The sequence below is a fragment of the Entelurus aequoreus genome, linkage group LG24 (assembly GCF_033978785.1).
Source record: "Entelurus aequoreus isolate RoL-2023_Sb linkage group LG24, RoL_Eaeq_v1.1, whole genome shotgun sequence".
Lineage (NCBI taxonomy): Eukaryota > Metazoa > Chordata > Actinopteri > Syngnathiformes > Syngnathidae > Entelurus > Entelurus aequoreus.
In genome coordinates this window covers 37,607,253-37,627,770 of record NC_084754.1, presented here as the reverse complement: position 1 = coordinate 37,627,770, position 20,518 = coordinate 37,607,253, and the positions used below count along the sequence as shown (strand labels likewise).

At 38.7% G+C, this 20,518-nt stretch overlaps 1 protein-coding gene across 1 annotated transcript in view; it reads left to right on the top strand.

Moving 5' to 3' along the window:
* The window catches only part of tmem117 (transmembrane protein 117), a 170,143-nt gene that overhangs the window by 5,512 nt on the left and 144,113 nt on the right, over nt 1-20,518 (top strand). The window contains exon 2 of the mRNA XM_062035543.1: nt 13,061-13,373. Coding sequence (XP_061891527.1) covers nt 13,061-13,373 — 313 coding nt within the window. The remainder of the gene's footprint in view (nt 1-13,060; nt 13,374-20,518) is intronic.

Sequence of the window (20,518 nt, the reverse complement as noted above, 5' to 3'; positions counted from 1 at the left end):
ACTATGCTGTTTGAGGATGTCTGAAAATGAATCAAGAAAAATGTCTTTAGCTGTGGTCGGTCGGTATACTACAATTACCTTGAAATACATTTCTGAGGAACATGTGATTTTAATTTCAACATACTCAAATTGATCTACTTTTAATGTTTTCCCTTTCATAAATCATAATTCCTCCCCCCTTTGTCACTCGATCTGTCTTTTCTGTAATCTTGTACCCCGGGACATTAATTAGAACGAAAGGTGTTGTGGGTTTTAACCATGTCTCTGATAGACAAGGTAGTCCGAATTAGAGTCTGACAGTAACTGCTGTATTTGTTCAGTATGTTTCCTGTGGTAGAAAGTTTAATAATGCGGACACGTTTGTTACTGAATACTTTCTACAGACTTCTGTCTCTCTGCGACTTTGTGTATGTAATAAGCAACTATAATTTTTTGATATGCTTAAATTTTATTTTAGCTCAGCTGTTGTGTAGCTGCTAGCTCTTTGTAGCCTACAGCAGGAGTGTCCAAATTGCAACCAATAGCTATGTTTTTAACAGACAACCGAAATAATTGAAAATGTGGTATTAGCGTATCGGTTCAATCAGCGGCAGCTACGCCCTGTTTTATCATTTGACCTACATTTTTGGTTTCGTAGGCAGGACAGAGGGAACAATGTGGGTCATTAGTTGTCCATCTTATACCATTCTAATTGTTGTAAGGATAGTTCACATGAGCGGCCATACCTTGAGTCCTACCATATATAAGAGTCAAAAGGCTCCTATTATGAGTCGTCCAATTGGTGATCATACACTTTGGCGGTTTGGGTGGCAGGACACACGGACGCACCTCAGTCAGCCAGTGCTAGGACAGTTGGAGCAGTCCCCGTCTTCCACTCATTCCTGGGAGGCGTCCCCAGTAGTTGTCAGCTGATGTCGTGCTGTCAGGCAACATCAGGAAGTTCCTTCTGTGCAGTATTGAATTGTCAGGGCACAGTTCGTAAGCAGGTCATTACAAGGTGTGTGCAGGTTGACCACAAAGGAATGCTTCAAAGATTGTGTTGAACATTGTCCGTTGACATTTATTTCCAGCAGGGGTCTGTTTGTATCCTGCTGTTCGTCCTGCTGTCACACCTGTATTTTTTGTGAGCATGTTCTGGCTACAACTTTGGAGCTTGTCTTGTTCAGAGAAGCTGGCAGTCCCCCGGCTGCACATCCTTTCCACCCTCGCTTGACCTAGCACAACCGTGGCTACCACCCAAGTCCGTCTGAATGGTTTTACGTTTTGTTGAGGTTTTTTCCTCCAGAATTTGGAACTCAAAACATGTACACCCATCGTTTTCATATCCTCTCGGTTAGTTCAATTTGCATATCACGTTTTAAAATTACAGTCTTAACTATCCCATTAATTGCTAATCAATAACCTTATTTCAAAGATTATACGTACTACTTCATGTGTATTTAAGTACCCTTTTAATTCACTTAAAGATTATGTATAAGTTAATTTAAACTATCATTTGTCTATCAGTAGGCGCGAGCAAGCTGTCATGCTTGCACTCTGACCTCCCACTGTGCGTGATACTCTCCAAAACAAAGGAATGTTTTTATTCACGTTTCTCCTTATCTTTCAGCTAAATCTTTTAATCTTTTAATCTTTTAACTTTTAACGTCCGCACTGTGTTTATTTGTATTGTCTGCATTTTAATTTTGCTTTTATTTTCTTTCTTTTCTCTTTGTTGCATGAAAAACGCCGCACAAACATATCCTTGCCTTGCCCGTCTCCGACTGGTTATCCAACTTGGTCATAACAAACATACAAGGCCATGCTCTAAGCGCCATGCCTAATCACACTTTTCCTCTTTTTTATTTTTTATTTTTAACTTTACATATCGGCTCTTATTCTAATTATTAATGTAGGCTGTTTTTTGTAATTATTATTCAACACTATTCACAGCAAAACAGTTGTAAAGTTATAGTTATTCGCATTATACTCTCAAAATCTGTAGCTAACTGAAAGCTGTTGAGATTTGGTTTGCCTCCTTTATCTCAGTGGCCTAGTGGTTAGAGTGTCCGCCCTGAGATCGGCAGGTCGCAAGCCCAAAACCCCGGTCGAGTCATACCAAAGACCACAAAAAACTTGGGAGCCAAATCACCAAACATGATTCCCGGGCGCATGGTATGGTGTACTGCAATGTCTAAATAAAACTATAAATTATTCCAAACTAAAATGTCAGACTGCACTTTAAAGTTACTTTTATTAAATTAATTTCCAAACTAACCACCACCACAGCAGACATCTTCCTCAATCCTATCCCAATACTCCCATAAATTAGAAAGGTGTTTCACAACAGTGGTTAAGTAGTTATTTTAAGTAATAGATCTCAATATGTAGAAATTAATAAGACTAAATTTGCCCTAGTGTGTGAATGTTGTCTGTCTATCTATCTGTGTTGGCCCTTTGATGAGGTGGCGACCTGTCCAGGGTGCAAAGTCAAATTGTGAAACAAAAATTAAAGTTGAATCAAGTGGAAATTGACAGAGTATATGAACTACATTCTTGAGAATAATAATTGATCATTAATATGTTGGAAGCCACATATTGAACATATTAAAGAAAAATATCCAAATCCATTGCTATTCGGTATAAAGTAAAACACATGCTGAATAAGCAATGTCTGCACATGTTTTATTATTCATTTATTTTTCCATATGTAATATTGTTTTGAAGTTTGGGGAAATGTTTATAGAAGAATTATAGACCCAATACTTAAACTTAAAAGGCTCATTTCAATATTACACAAAGCATTATTATTATGATCATATCAATCCATTTTTTAAGTCATAATGTGTTAAATGTTCAGATAATTTAATTTTAAAACAATTGCAATTATGTTTCCGAGTAAAGAACAACAGCCTTCCAGTTTGTATTCTTAGCTTGTTTACATTATGAGGAGACACTATCATTTACGGGGGGTATCGATTTTTGAAATAGGTCAAGTAAAATAAAATAAAAACACAAATGTATTTCAGTTTTAGGAGTTAAATGATGTACCATCCTCAGTGATGAGCTGAACACATGTAGTTTTTTGTTATGGTTTAAGAGACCCTTGAAAAGTAAAGTTTTTTAACATTATAAAATATAGTAACAATTACTTTCATCTTTTAACGTTGATGTTCCAGGTAATTTAATGTTCAGTAATTGTATATCATAGGCCAATATAAGCTTTGGCTTCCGCCTATTCTTTTTTCGGTCATTCTTTTTTCTTTTCTTTTCTGTGTGTAAATGTGTATGATTGTTAATATGTCTAATTTACTGTTAAACTGCTCACACAAATTGGTTGATGGTTGATTACATGACCAAAATAAACTTATTTCATCTATTCATTCATTATCTATCGCACTCATAGTTTTATTCCATTTTGCATGTAATTATTCCTATTGATTTCTTCCCATTTCACTCAAGCATCTAAACAAACAAATAAACAAACTTGCAGCTAACCACAATCAACAGCATACTATTTACGAATCCAAAATAATCAGTCTTATAAAATAATTTTAGCTTTAGATATGATTTAGGGCAGTGGTTTTTAACCTTTTTTTCCCAGTAAATTAAAGAAATAAAATACAGCATAATGTCATTATTTTCTGATTTATTAAATTGTATAACAGTGCACCATATTGCTCATTTGTTGTGGTCTTACTTGACTTATTTGGACAAACAAAAAATAAGAATAACTAAAACGTTTTAAAAATTAAATAGTGATTAAATTATAATAAAGATTTCTATACATATAATCAATCATCAACCTTCTTTGGATATTGCAATAGAGATCCATCTGGGCTCGTGAACTTAATTCTAAATATTTATTTTGTTGAAGAATTATTCTTCTATAATTATATTTATAAAGGATTTTGAATTGTCGCTATTTTAAAATATTTAAAATCTCAGGTACCCCTTGGCATACCTTCAAGTACCTCCCTTTTTTGTCCGAGCGGAAACACCATACCCTCCTTTGAGAACTACTGGTTTAGCCTATAAAAAATCCTTTGTCTCATACATCATTACACTGTACAACTCCTCTTTGGGGGGCTGGGATGACAGGGAATGCAAAACAATAACAGTGCAATACTTTTTTATATCATGGTCGTTAATGCCTAGTTTCTCTTTTAATAGAATCTATTTTGTTTCCATTTATACCCTTATTAGTTACTGTTTACTTTTTAGTTCTTCTTCCAAAGGGAACTCTCCTGAAGGAATCAATAACGTTTTATCTGTCTATCTATCTATCTATTACTAACCCGAGCACAATTCATGACGTCATGCTCATCTTGCAGACAGTTATTTCCATTTAGTTTTATTCTCTATTTGTAATTCTACATGCACCAATGTCACATAAAAATTTGCTTTCTTTGTTATTTATTTACATTATTATTTCTGGTTTACTTGCTGTCTGTTTACTTAAGTTCTCATATTTTGGTCTGTCTTCCTCCTGATTAGAATTTGTTTAACGCTTCTCTACGTTTTGTTTTGACAATGGCGCTGAGTGGCTCTTATCTGTACTTCTTCAGACTCTATGTTTCACAGATGCCCTTAGATGTATTAGAATATAAATTTAACTTTTATTTTATTGTGTGTTTATTCCTAAAAAAAATTAAAATGTCAATGTATAATCAATTTATCTTTCTCAAATTTAAATTCAATATTATTAATTTATTTGTTGTATAACTATTAATTCAAAGTTACAATGTGTCCTAATCTACGATGTTCGTGCGTGTGTGTTTGTCTCAACTTCCACACAGAAACTGGATGGATCAGATAAGCAACAAGGCTGTACCAAAAAAAAAGTATACTAGACATATAAATGAATGATGAATTAAACAATGTTTCAATGTCCCACAATCCGTATTTATTGATTGATATTTAAACGTGTAATTTTCCATATATCTATTATTTTACTGGACTTAGCAAGCACCTACTACTAGCACACTCTACAGACCGAGAATAACTGTTCAACCACACTTAGTAATGCCAAGCTAGATGCTAACTTAGCCTTACTATGCCTCAGTAAGCAAACTTTTGCTAACACAATGCTAACCTAGCTCAATGCTATCCTAGCTCAATGCTAACCTAGCTTAATGCTAACCTAGCTCAATGCTATGCTAACACAATGCTAACCTAGCTCAATGCTATCAGTGTCACTCCTCTTCGAACCAATGCCTCACGCAGCTGTCACTCACACAGCCTCGTCACACGCACACACTCTTATCTCAAAATGTCTCCCAGCTGAGACTATATGCGTCACACAGTCACTCACACACAGAGAATTTACCAGCACAGTTAAAAGTAAATGCAATAGACAACTAATTTTCTCATCCAGAAGCACAGCTGTATCATATCAGAACCTTAATAATAAGAACAACATTTATCATTCACTCTTAGATGGACAAATAGTCAAGTTTAAGGAGGGTAATCTGGGCTTCCCTGCTTAGGCTGCTGCCCCCGCGATCCAACCTCCGAGAGCGGAATAAGATAATTAAATGGATAGATCATTCACTCATATGTTTTCTGTACATAAACTTTGTCTACTTTCTCACACGCACACACATTTTAGACAATTTCCAGACTTTTACAGATAGCGGGGCTGTGAAAAAAGCGTGAGGGGAGGTTGCAAGTGGGGGGGGGAAAGGAAGGGGGGGATTAAACCAGACAAGAAACCAGGTGCTACACAAAAGTTATTAAAATACGCAGATATATATATATATAAATTTAAAAAACACACACATTTTTATCCCACAAACCACGCCCCCCTGGTCCGGACCAATATAAACAACTAATGCACGCGTGCTTTTGTGGAATCGGCCGTCTCATATCACAAACACAGGTCCCTTCATTACTCATACAACGGCGATTAACCCGTTCCAGCGGAGCAGCTCCTGTTTTTACTCCCTGACCAATACACGGCAACAGCATAAAAGCACCATAGAGTCACTGATAATCACCCAATGCTCTACAGTCATCATGTTTTGGTCAGTTCCATACAGTTTCACCAAAGCTTCACCAAAGCTCCACCAAAGCTCTACCATATGCAGCCCGATCAATATCCATCTATACTGCAGCCAATTAAACAGAACGTCGTGACAAATACAGCTCAGTTGATCTCCTTTACCGGAGTCACCAAACGGTCACCCAAAATGAGGCTTTTCCAACGCTGCAGTTTCCACATAGAGAGATATGTCGCACATTCATAGACTTCATAAATTTGTATGGGCCAAATGTGCCACCAGTTAGCAAAACCCTGCCTTAAATTTAGCTGTATCCAACTCTGGCTAATTCTGATGCACTTGCAGAAAGAAGCATCCTCTGCCAGCAACGACAGAGGATGAAGAGGTTAAGAGAAATTTTTCGTCTCACATAGTCTATGCTTCTACACTCCAAACCACCAAAATTCTATCAACAATCCCCTGATGTTAAAAACAAGAAATCACAAGTTTTCAACAAACACACAGACAAATGATCACATATAAAACAACTCAATCCAACCATAATTTACCCCAGTCCAGGTTGTTTTTGGAGAACCTGACTAAACCTATATTTTATCAAAATAGATTCAGCAATTAGTCTTATCGATCTGGCTCTCTCCAGGCAGAAAATGTTTACACTTTAAGCAAAACGCTTACCTTGTATTAGATGCGCGCGTGCAGCACACTGTCTGCCTGACAGAGAGAGCGAGAGCGGCTGTCGACCTGTAGCTTCTAAACCATCCTGTTCGTGACGCCAATTTGTGTAGTGGATTGTCCGAAGCTTAAACAGGCAACAAAAGTAGTTTAGTACAACAAATTTATTTACCCATTATCAGAAGTGCAGGTTGAATTAAGTTGTCCGTGCAAGCAGACACAATGTACTCCAGAGCACACAAGACACACACAAGCCAAAATCACCCCCGAGTTCCGGTCTTCTGCCATTCATTTATATGTCTGTTGTGCGTCATCGTTCCTTATCAAATGCGTCAATGTCTTGTTTTGCTTTTCCTATCTGTTCCATAACAACTCCAATTCTGTAGACAGGTTGGCACGACTCAATATTCACTTTTGTCCCACAACTGGTCCATTCAATGGCACAAAAATACAAGAGTATTGAAAATGAGCGGACATTCTTAAAAGACAAGAAATATAGGTCAAAAGGTCAGAAATTCTACTACACCCCCCCTCCACAAGGGAGAGGGTGGCAGAGGAAAAAAGAAAAGAATCGGCAGATCAACGAGATTTCTCTACAGAATCTCCTCTCTGGTCAACAAAAGCACCTTGAGGATTCTGGCGGGAACTCTCGTTCAACCCTTTTTCGATTACGCATGCACCTCCTCGTACCCTAGCACCTCCAAAACCCTCAAATCTAAACTCCAAACATCTCAGAACAAGCTAGTCAGGTTACTGCTAGACCTCCACCCCAGATCCCACCTCACTCCTACCCACTTCTCTAAAGTGGGCTGGCTCAAGGTGGAGGACAGAGTTAAACAACTTGCACTGAGCCTAGTTTATAAAATCCGCTACACCTCCCTGATACCGAAGTACATGTCAAACTACTTCCTTAACGTAAATGACCGCCATAACCACAACACCAGGGGGAGCTCCACTAACCACGTTAAACCCAGATTCCGAACTAACAAATGTCTTAAAGGCCTACTGAAATGATTTTTTTTTATTTAAACGGGGATAGCAGATCTATTCTATGTGTCATACTTGATCATTTCGCGATATTGCCATATTTTTGCTGAAAGGATTTAGTATAGAACAACGACGATAAAGATTGCAACTTTTGGTATCTGATCAAAAAAAGGCTTGCCCCTACCGGAAGTAGCGTGACGTAGTCAGTTGAACATATACGCAAAGTTCCCTATTGTTTACAATGATGGCCGCATGAAGTGAGAGAGATTCGGACCGAGAAAGCGACAATTTCCCCATTAATTTGAGCGAGGATGAAAGATTTGTGGATGAGTAAAGTGCAAGTGAAGGACTAGTGGGGAGTTGAAGCTATTCAGATAGGGAAGATGCTGTGAGAGCCGGGGGTGACCTGATATTCAGCTGGGAATGACTACAACAATAAATAAACACAAGACATATATTTACTCTATTAGCCACAACACAACCAGGCTTATATTTAATATGCCACAAATTAATCCTGCATAAAAACACCTGCGTGTTTGTTATGCTAGCTCCTAGCTCCTCTGCTAGCTCCTAGCTCCATAGAACACGCCAATACAATTCAAACACCTGATCAACACACACAATCACTCAGCCCAAAAGACCGTTCACCTAACCCAAGGTTCATAAAGCTTATATATTTTTAAAAAGTTACGTACGTGACGCGCACGTACGGTACGGTACGTGTTATGCTAGCTCCTCTGCTAGCTCCTAGCTCCATAGAACACGCCAATACAATTCAAACACATGATCAACACACACAATCACTCAGCCCAAAAGACCGTTCACCTAACCCAAGGTTCATAAAGCTTATATATTTTAAAAAAGTTACGTACATACGCAAAAAAAAGCCAAAGCTGCATACTCACAGTAGCACGTCTGCGTCTTTGTCATCCAAATCAAAGTAATCCTGGTAAGAGTCTGTGTTGTCCCAGTTCTCTACAGGCGTCTGTGTATCCAAGTCAAAAGTCCTCCTGGTTAGAGTCTCTGTTATCCGAGTTCTTCCATCTTGACTGCATCTTTCGGGAATGTAAACAAAGAAGCGCCGGCTGTGTACTGTTGTGGCTGACTACGTTCGAAAAATACGTCCATTTCGCACCGACAACTTTCTTCTTTGCTTGCTCGGCTTCCTTCTCCATAATGCAATGAACATGATTGAAACAGATTCACGAACACAGATGTCCAGAATACTGTGGAATTATGAAATGAAAACAGAGCTTTTTCGTATTGGCTTCAATGTGGAAGGCATACCCGTGTTCGCCGGTTTACGTCACGCGCATACGTCATCCTCAGAGGCGTTTCGAACCGGAAGTTTAGCGGCAAATTTAAAATGTCACTTTATAAGTTAACCCGGCCGTATTGGCATGTGTTATAATGTTAAGATTTCATCATTGATATATAAACTATCAGACTGCGTGGTCGGTAGTAGTGGGTTTCAGTAGGCCTTTAACTCATTCTCTTTCTATGCCACATCAATGTGGAATGCGCTCCCAACAGGTATAAAAGAAAGGGCATCTCTATCCTCCTTCAAAACCGCAATAAAAGTTCACCTCCAGGCAGCTACAACCCTAAACTAACACCCTCCCCGGATTGCTAACAATCAAATGTAAACAATCAAATGCAGATACTTTTTCTTATGCCTTCTGCTCTCTCCCTCTCTCTCTCTATGTCCACTACTTGATGTCCATATCCTACTGTAAATATTGTAAATAATGTAAATAATTCATTGTGATTATCTTGTGTGATGACTGTATTATGATGATAGTATATATGATAGTATATATCTGTATCATGAATCAATTTAAGTGGACCCCGACTTAAACAAGTTGAAAAACATATTCGGGTGTTACCATTTAGTGGTCAATTGTACGGAATATGTACTTCACTGTGCAACCTACTAATAAAAGTCTCAATCAATCAATCAATCAATGGTCTAAAATACCGAACCCTTCTTTAGTGAAAAATAACATGTTTTTTTTTCCAAATTCAAGACAAAGTTATATGTTTTTTTTTACTGGTGCACAAAATGAACCGTGCATGAACATCACCTTGTTCAAAGAACAAAACCAACACAGTGCATGGACTCACAACAAATGACACAGCTGCAAATCAGATGGAAAATTAGAGGTAACATTGTTTGGGGGTATCCATAATACGCCGATAAGGAGAAGTTTTTATTTAAACGATGAGTCGGGTGTGTCTTGGGCTCTGGGAATCACTAATAAGCCGGAGTTCTTTGAACGCAGATTTCTTGCCGGGACATATGGTACAATACAATCGGCAAGATAGGATGGAGCTAGACCGTGTAGTATTTTATACGTAAGTAGTAAAACCTTAAAGTCACATCTTAAGTGCACAGGAAGCCAGTGCAGGTGAGCCAGTATAGGTATATACACTACCGTTCAAAAGTTTGGGGTCACCCAAACAATTTTGTGGAATAGCCTTAATTTCTAAGAACAAGAATAGACTGTCGAGTTTCAGATGAAAGTTCTCTTTTTCTGGCCATTTTGAGCGTTTAATTGACCCCACAAATGTGATGCTCCAGAAACTCAATCTGCTCAAAGGAAGGTCAGTTTTGTAGCTTCTGTAACGAACTAAACTGTTTTCAGATGTGTGAACATGATTGCACAAGGGTTTTCTAATCATCAATTAGTCTTCTGAGCCAATGAGCAAACACATTGTACCATTAGAACACTGGAGTGATAGTTGCTGGAAATGGGCCTCTATACACCTATGTAGATATTGCACCAAAAACCAGACATTTGCAGCTAGAATAGTCATTTACCACATTAGCAATGTATAGAGTGTATTTCTTTAAAGTTAAGACTAGTTTAAAGTTATCTTCATTGAAAAGTACAGTGCTTTTCCTTCCAAAATAAGGACATTTCAATGTGACCCCAAACTTTTGAACGGTAGTGTATATAGGTATATATGTATATAGGTATATAAAGGTATACCGTATTTTTCTGACTATAAGTCGCAGTTTTTTTCATAGTTTGGCCGGGGGTGCGACTTATCCTCAGGAGCGACTTATGTGTGAAATTATTAACACATTACCGTAAAATATCAAATAATATTATTTAGCTCATTCACGTAAGAGACTAGACGTATAAGATTTCATGGGATTTAGCGATTAGGAGTGACAGATTGTTTGGTAAACATATAGCATGTTCTATATCAGTGGTTCTTAACCTTGTTGGAGGTACCGAACCCCACCAGTTTCATATGCGCATTCACCGAACCCTTCTTTAGTGAAAAATAAAAAAAAAATTTTTCTTCAAATTCAAGACAAAGTTATATGTTTTTGGTAACACTTTCGTATGGGGAACATATTCTAAGTAACAAAGACTTAATTTTGAGTTATTTGGTTAGGGTTAGGGTTAGGGCCAGGATTAGAGGGTTAGGGTTATAATAAGGCCATGCCGAATAAGGCATTAATAAGTACTTAATAATGACTAGTTAAGAGCCAATATGTTACTAATTTGCATGTTAATAAGCAACTAATTAATGGTGAATATGTTCCCCATACTAAAGTGTTACCATGTTTTTTTACTGGTGCACAAAATGAACCGTGCATGAACATCACCTTGTTCAAACAACAAAACCAACACAGTGCATAAACTCACAACAAATTACACACCTGCAAATCAGTCTGACTTCTGCTGTTGCCGTACCCGTCATACGCCGATAGGGAGAAGTTTTTATTTACACGATGAGTCGGGTGTGTCTTGACCTCCGCAGAACCCCTGAGGCCGACTCACCGAACCCCTAGGGTTCCATCGAACCCAGGTTAAGAACCACTGTTCTATATGTTATAGTTATTTGAATGACTCTTACCATAATATGTTACGTTAACATACCAGGCACGTTCTCAGTTGATTATTTATGCGTCATATAACATACACTTATTCAGCCTGTTGTTCACTATTCTTTATTTATTTTAAATTGCCTTTCAAATGTCTATTCTTGGTGTTGGGTTTTATCAAATAAATTTCCCCAAAATATGCGACTTATACTCTAGTGCGACTTATATATGTTTTTTTCCTTCTTTATTATGCATTTTCGGCCGGTGCGACTTATACTCCGGAGCAACTTATACTCCGAAAAATACGGTATACAGTATAGGCGTAATATGATCAAACTTTCTTGTTCTTGTCAAAAGTCTAGCAGCCGCATTTTGTACCAACTGTAATCTTTTAATGCTAGACATAGGGAGACCCGAAATTAATAGGTTACAGTAATCGAGACGAGACGTAACGAACACCTGAATAATGATCTCAGCGTCGTTAGTGGACAAAATGGAACGAATTTTAGCGATATTACGGAGATGAAAGAAGGCCGTTTTAGTAACACTCTTAATGTGTGACTCAAACGAGAGAGTTGGGTGGAAGATAATACCCAGATTCTTTACAGAGATACTCATTTAAAACTGATGGGAAACCTTTAAATCAGGGGTGTCAAACTCATTTTAGATGGGGGGCCACTTTGAGAAAATCTACTCCCAAGTGGGCCGGACTGGTAAAATCACGGCACGATAACTTAAAAATAAAGACAACTTCAGATTGTATTCTTAGTTTAAAAATAGAACAAGCACTTTCTGAAAATGTACAAATCATAATGTTGTTGGTTTTTTTTTTACACTTACATATTGTGGTTAATAGTATTCTATCCTTATTTGTCGTTATTTATAATTTCTGAATAAATGATGTGATAATGTTCATCAGTCAACTAATTGGTGTTAATTTTCAATTTATCAAGATAAAAAATGTATATCAAAATCAAATTACAGGATGTTATTTATGTAGTTTGCTCATTTTTCTCGACTGATGTACTGACATCATGTGGTTTATTTTGTACATATGTAGCATCATCTAGAAAGATACAAAGAATTGCTATTGCGACATCCAGTGGACACATTTAGAACAGCTGTTTCTTTCATTCAAAAATTTCAGGTACATTTTTATACTTGGCAAACTCATCCCGCGGGCCGGATAAAACCTGTTCGCGGGCCTGATCCGGCCCTCGGGCCATACGTTTGACACCACTGCTTTAAATGTTCAATGAATATCCCAAATGTGACACCACGTCTGCACTTTCAGCCCGAGTTATTTTTAGAAATCAGAGTAGTGGTGCGAGAGGGGGCGGGGCATGTTTAAATACAACCACACTGCATCAGCTTGTGAGGGCGCCACAGAACTCACAAGTATGTGATCCGCATCCTCGGCACCGTCGCTCTCGCTTATCTGTCTGAATTTAGCGTAATCCTGATCCAAACCTCAACAGAACTCCTGTAATCTCACACTGAGCGATGTTACCCCCACCGCTCTAATCCGCTGTTTGTGATGTCACTAATCTGACTGCGAGATGCTCTCTCTGCCTCCCAGGTGTGGCGGTGGCGGGGGGCGGCGCCGGGCAGGATGGAGATACAATGCCGCTGCCGCTACTACTTCCAGCACCCGTGGTCGCGCATCCTGGTGGCCTACCTGGTCATCTTCTTCAACTTCCTCCTCTTCGCCGAGGACCCCGTGTCCCATAGTCAGACGGAGGCGCGCATAGCGGTGGTGGGCCACTGCTTCTCCTTCCTCTTCAACAAGTACCCCGGGGGTGGCTGGAGCGTCCTCAAGGTGATGAGCTGGATCGTGGCCATTTTCCTCGGCCTTCTGGCCGGGAAGTTCATCTTCCACCGACAGCTCTTTGGTAAGTCATGCGCGGTAACGCCCCGGAATGTGTCAAATACAAACAACTGTGCAGAAGTCTTAGCCTTGTTGTTTTAACTGCAGCCACGTTGTGCTTCTAACTAATACAACATCAACAGTTGGCAGCATCACACAAAAAATACAAAACCAGTTCCCGTGAAACTTTGTAGAGCGGGGATTCTCAAACTGTGGTACGTGCACCACAAGTGGTACGTGGCCTCCATCTAGTGGTAGGCCAAAGAATCACTTGATTCATGTACAGTCTTTTATTTTCCCATATTCAAACTAGGGCTTTCTGCTCCGCCGCTCCCAGTCTGTGGAACGCTCTCCCTGACCACCTGAGGGCACCACAGACTTGGATGCTTTTAAAAAAGACTTAAAAACCCTTCTTTTTAAAAAAAGCCTTTTTTTTTTAGATATATGCATACTAGAGCTGCAACTAACGATTAATTTGATAATTGATTAATCTGTCGATTATTACTTTGATTAATCGATTAATAATCGGATAAAAGAGACAAACTACATTTCTATCCTATCCAGTATTTTATTGAAAAAAACAGCATACTGGCACCATACTTATTTTGATTATTGTTTCTCAACTGTTTGTAAATGTTGCAGTTTATAAATAAAGGTTTATTAAAAAAAATAAAAATACAAATAAATTTACAAAAAAAAAAGCCTCTGCGCATGCGCATAGCATTGATCCAACAAATTGATGACTAAATTAATCGGCAACTATTTTTATAATCAATTTTAATCGATTTAATCGATTAGTTGTTGCAGCCCTAATGCATACTAGTTTTGTTCTTCTGTTCTAGTTTTTATTTTTATTTTATTATTTTAATCTTTAAAAAAAAAAAAAAAGTAATACACTGTAGCACTTTGAGGTTGTTTACTCAGTGCATTTTTTATTTTTTATTTTTTTTTTACAAATAAAATCTATTAGGGTTGTATGGCACCGCGATACTAAGGAATCATATTCGGGACTATATCGCCCCTAAAAAGTACAGGCCCCCCCGTCGTAGTCACGTGGTGACTTTGCGGGTTTTACGAGCAGAGGAGCATGTTCGGCAGCGCACAATCACAGAGTACTTACAAGCAGACACAGTGTGTAGACAGAAAAGGGAGAACGGACGCATTTTGGCTTAAAAAGTAAAGATAAAGGTGAATTTATAACACTGAAACGCCCTCAGGAAGAGGTGCTTTAAAGGCCTACTGAAATGAATTTTTTTTATTTAAACGGGGATAGCAGATCTATTCTATGTGTCATACTTGATCATTTTGCGATATTGCCATATTTTTGCTGAAAGGATTTAGTATAGAACAACGACGATAAAGATTGCAACTTTTGGTATCTGATAAAAAAAAGGCTTGCCCCTACCGGAAGTAGCGTGACGTAGTCAGTTGAACATATACGCAAAGTTCCCTATTGTTTACAATGATGGCCGCATGAAGTGAGAGAGATTCGGACCGAGAAAGCGACAATTTCCCCATTAATTTGAGCGAGGATGAAAGATTTGTGGATGAGTAAAGTGCAAGTGAAGGACTAGTGGGGAGTTGAAGCTATTCAGATAGGGAAGATGCTGTGAGAGCCGGGGGTGACCTGATATTCAGCTGGGAATGACTACAACAGTAAATAAACACAAGACATATATATACTCCATTAGCCACAACACAACCAGGCTTATATTTAATATGCCACAAATTAATCCTGCATAAAAACACCTGCGTGTTTGTTATGCTAGCTCCTATGCTAGCTCCTAGCTCCATAGAACACGCCAATACAATTCAAACACCTGATCAACACACACAATCACTCAGCCCAAAAGACCGTTCACCTAACCCAAGGTTCATAAAGCTTATATATTTTAAAAAAGTTACGTACATACGCAAAAAAAAGGTGCGCACATACGGTCAAGCGATCAAATGTTTAGAAGCCAAAGCTGCATACTCACAGTAGCACGTCTGCGTCTTTGTCATCCAAATCAAAGTAATCCTGGTAAGAGTCTGTGTTGTCCCAGTTCTCTACAGGCGTCTGTGTATCGAAGTCAAAAGTCCTCCTGGTTAGAGTCTCTGTTATCCGAGTTCTTCCATCTTGACTGCATCTTTCGGGAATGTAAACAAAGAAGCGCCGGCTGTGTACTGTTGTTGCTGACTACGTTCGAAAAATACATCCATTTCGCACCGACAACTTTCTTCTTTGCTTGCTCAGCTTCTTTTTCCATAATGCAATGAACATGATTGCAACAGATTCACGAACACAGATGTCCAGAATACTGTGGAATTATGAAATGAAAACAGAGCTTTTTCGTATTGGCTTCAATGTGGAAGGCATACCCGTGTTCCCCGGGCTACGTCACGCGCATATGTCATCCTCAGAGGCGTTTCGAACCGGAAGTTTAGCGGCAAATTTAAAATGTCACTTTATAAGTTAACCCGGCCGTATTGGCATGTGTTATAATGTTAAGATTTCATCATTGATATATAAACTATCAGACTGCGTGGTCGGTAGTAGTGGGTTTCAGTAGGCCTTTAAGACATGGCTAGCTAGCTAGCAGCTAAATTCCAGCCCCAGTCTGCAGTGTTAGCTACTTCTAAATCACTAATCGTCGCCTCCATGGCAACAATAATATTAAGTTTCTTTCAAGTATCATTACAAGGATAAGGAATAGCTAAACATGCTTCACCACACACCGTAGCTCACCACGTCAAAATTTAGACAAACGCCATCCACTGTAATGATACCAAGTACAGGAGCGTATCTAGTTGATACTATGATTACATCGATATGTTTAGCATCACAAAATCTTTTTTTGTTTTTTTAAATTTATACTATGTTTATAAACTCAGGAAATCGTCGTCGGCGATCACTCGAAATGAGTATGATTGTCCTCCTGTTGGTGGGACTGCCTTCAGGAGAACGCCTGTGCGTGGAATCTTTTAAAGTGGGGAGACTGGTGCACAGACAGCCACCACACTGTCCTTGGCAAAGAGAAGGCCAGGGTCCAACGGCATGGAGACCAAGACAATTGGGGGCCCATCTTTGCTGCAGCCTTCTTCCGCCTTTGTGACCGTTGTGGAGCTTCTATGCAACCATCATCCGCCCACTCCACCGTTGAGGTCTTTTACGCAGACTCCAACTTAGAAAATGCGTCCCTGGACACATGAGGACTTTGAATGTGACCAATGTATGATCCTGTAACTACTTGGTATCGGATTGATACCTAAATTTGTGGTATCATCCAAAACTAATGTAAAGCATCCAAACAACAGAAGAATAAGTGATTATTACATTTTAACAGAAGTGTAGATAGAACATGTTAAAAGAGAAAGTAAGCAGATATTAACAGTAAATGAACAACTAGATAATTCATTCTCTACCGCTTGTCCTTAATAATGTTGTCAATATAATAGGTAGATACCGTATTTTTCGGACTATAAGTCGCAGTTTTTTTTCATACTTTGGCCGGGGGTGCAACTTATACTCAGGAGCGACTTATGTGTGAAATTATTAACACATTACCGTAAAATATCAAATAATATTATTTAGCTCATTCACGTAAGAGACTAGACGTATAAGATTTCATGGGATTTAGCGATTAGGAGTGACAGATTGTTTGGTAAACGTATAGCATGTTCTATATGTTATAGTTATTTGAATGACTCTTACCATAATATGTTACGTCAACATACCAGGCACGTTCTCAGTTGGTAATTTATGCCTCATATAACGTACAGTTATTCAGCCTGTTGTTCACTATTCTTTATTTATTTTAAATTGCCTTTCAAATGTCTATTCTTGGTGTTGGGTTTTATCAAATAAATTTCCCCCCAAAAATGTGACTTATACTCCAGTGCGACTTATATGTGTTTTTTTCTTCTTTATTATGCATTTTCGGCCGGTGCGACGTATACTCCGGAGCGACTTATACTCCGAAAAATACGGTAAATAACACAATATGTTACTGCATATGTCAGCAGACTAATTAGGAGCCTTTGTTTGCTTACTTACTACTAAAAGACAAGTTGTCTAGTATGTTTACTATTTTATTTAAGGACAAAATTGCAATAATAAACATGTTTAATGTACCCTAAAAAATTTTGTTAAAATAAAGCCAATAATGCAATTTTTTGTGGTCCCCTTTATTTAGAAAAGTATCGAAATACATTTTGGTACCGGTACCAAAATATTGGTATCGGGACAACACTAATTCAAACACAGTGTTACAGTTCAAACTGCGTGTAATGTTACAGTTAGGCCTGGACCGATTTTTGATAGTGTGGCCGTTGTTTTGAGACCAAATGAACCACTGATGTCATGACAATACAAAACAATAATGAAAGTATACCCTTTCAAGTGTAATCAACTCCTATATTTTAACATTGTAATTGAGATGTAAACTTTTAAAAACCAAGTTAAAAAACAAATCAAAATGTTGCACTTAAATATAAACTCACAACCAAAATCAAAAAATAGGTTCTGTCTCTGTTAAGGAGGAGGTGGGGGCCCCTCAAATATACAACCAACAAATAAACAAAATGGCTAAATAAAGTAATGTTGACCACAATGATCGCTCTTTTTATTATTGTGGTATTGTTGAATGTGCTCAAAACGTAATTATTACTCACTTACATTTTATTAACCAAGTTGCATTTTTTTAATTTTAATAACTAAAATAAATAGACCTAATATACTTTCTTGGCCGAATAAATATTAAATATTGTTCTGGCTTCATAAGAGCCATATTATTTTCATTTTTGTGTTTAAATATGTTTATGTTTATGCCAAAGAATCACTTGATTCAAGTAGTCTTTTATTTTCCTATATTCAAACACAGTGTTACTGTTCAAACTGTGTGTAATGTTATAGTTAGGCCTGGACCGATTTTGCTTGACGGTATATTGACCTACAAATTATTGCCGATAAACGATAGTATTGCCAGTGTTGTCCATCCATCCATTTTCTACCGCTTATTCCCAATGGGGTCGCGGGGGGCGCTGGAGCCTATCTCAGCTGCATCTGGGCGGAAGGCGGGGTACACCCTGGACAAGTCGCCACCTCATCGCAGGGCCAACACAGATAGACAGACAACATTCACACTCACATTCACACACTAGGGCCAATTTAGTGTTGCCAATCAACTTATCCCCAGGTGCATGTCTTTGGAGGTGGGAGGAAGCCGGAGTACCCGGAGGGAACCCACGCAGTCACGGGGAGAACATGCAAACTCCACACAGAAAGATCCCGAGCCCGGGATTGAACCCAAGACTACTCAGGACCTTCGTATTGTGAGGCAGACGCACTAACCCCTCTGCCACCGTGCTGCCCTGCCAGTGTTGTTTTGAGACCAAATGAACCACTGACGTCATGACAATACAAAACAATAATGAAAGTATACCCTTTCAAGTGCAATTAACTTGTATTTCTCCTATATTTTAACATTGTAATTGAAATGCAAACTTTTAAAAACCAAGTTAAAAAACAAAAAAATGTTGCACTTGAATATAAACTCACAACCAAAATCAAAAAAATAGTTTCTGACTCTGTTAAGGAGGGGCTGGGGGCCCCTCACATATACAACCAACAAATAAACAAAATGGCTAAATAAAGTAATGTTTGCGGTAATCATTATTACCGTTGTATTGTTAAATGTGCTCAAAAAGTAATTATTACTCACTTAAATGTTATTATCCAAGTTGTATATTTAAAATTTTACTAACTAAAATAAATAGACCTAAAATCCTTTCTTGGCCGAATAAATACTAAGTATTGTTCTGGCTTCATAAGAGCCATTTTATTTTTATTTGTGTGTTTAAATATGTTGATCTTCTTCCATTTGAAATTGTAAAGGGTTATGGTTTCACTTCCGGTTTGTGTTACACTTCCTGTTGAAGGGACGTCCGTCGGTTTCAACTCGAAACCGTCGAGTTGATTGGTAACTTTGTGCAAAACCAGCATATCCTATGTTTATTTTGACTTTCTTTTTTTGTTGTTGTTGTTGTTTTGTTTGTGAGCCGGATAGCTTGCCAGCTAGCAGGCTAGGCAGGATAGATGGCAGGCTCCTATCGGGAGCAAAAAACCCCAGTTCGAAAAAATGCAGAGATATACAGGACTCTTGATGGCCGAGTTATTGTTGAGGATGAACTCCTTAATTTCCTTTCAGTGAAAATCAAAACTCTGGCTCAGGAGGAGCTTATTCTGATTGCCTCTACCAACTTTGATTCTGAGTGGATTGAGTCATCCAAAAAGCTACTGTTCGAGTTGTGTCCCAACACCAAACAGCGGTATGTAGCTTGTAAAGGTGTCCAGAAGGACAGTATCCATCCATTTTCTACCGCTTATTCCCTTCGGGGTCGTGGGGGGCGCTGGAGCCTATCTCAGCTACAATCGGGCGGAAGGCGGGGTACACCCTGGACAAGTCGCCACCTCATCGCAGGGCCAACACAGATAGACAGACAACATTCACACTCACATTCACACACTAGGGCCAATTTAGTGTTGCCAATCAACCTATCCCCAGGTGCATGTCTTTGGAGGTGGGAGGAAGCCGGAGTACCCGGAGGGAACCCACGCAGTCACGGGGAGAACATGCAAACTCCACACAGAAAGATCCCGAGGCCGGGATTGAACTCACGACTACTCAGGACCTTCGTATTGTGAGGCAGACGCACTAACCCCTCTTCCACCGTGCTGCCCCAGAAGGACAGTAATAATATAAAATCCTGTCTCAAAGTGCTTAATGAATGTGGAGACAAATGCACAATTGAGGGTGTAGCTGGAGCTGATAACATAGCTGAGAAATGGAGGCTGCACTATTCTGCACTTTTTAATTGTGTTAAAAGTGAGCCCTTTGTTATAGGCAGCATCTGTCAGGCTTGGGCGAATGAAGGGACTCAGATGCAGAGAGGGGAGGTTCTAAATAAGGCTTTTATTTTGAAAATAACTCTTAACCTCCAGAGCAGAAAATATACAATCACTATGAGGTTCTACTATATCAAAAAACGTTTCCAAAAAGGGAAAGAACCAAAAATCACTCCAACGGAGGAATAGACAAAAATAAGACAAATATAACTAGCAACGAATCTGCTATAAAAAACTTTGACAAAAAGCGCTCCAAACGGAGGAAGAAATAAAGGACTATCAAA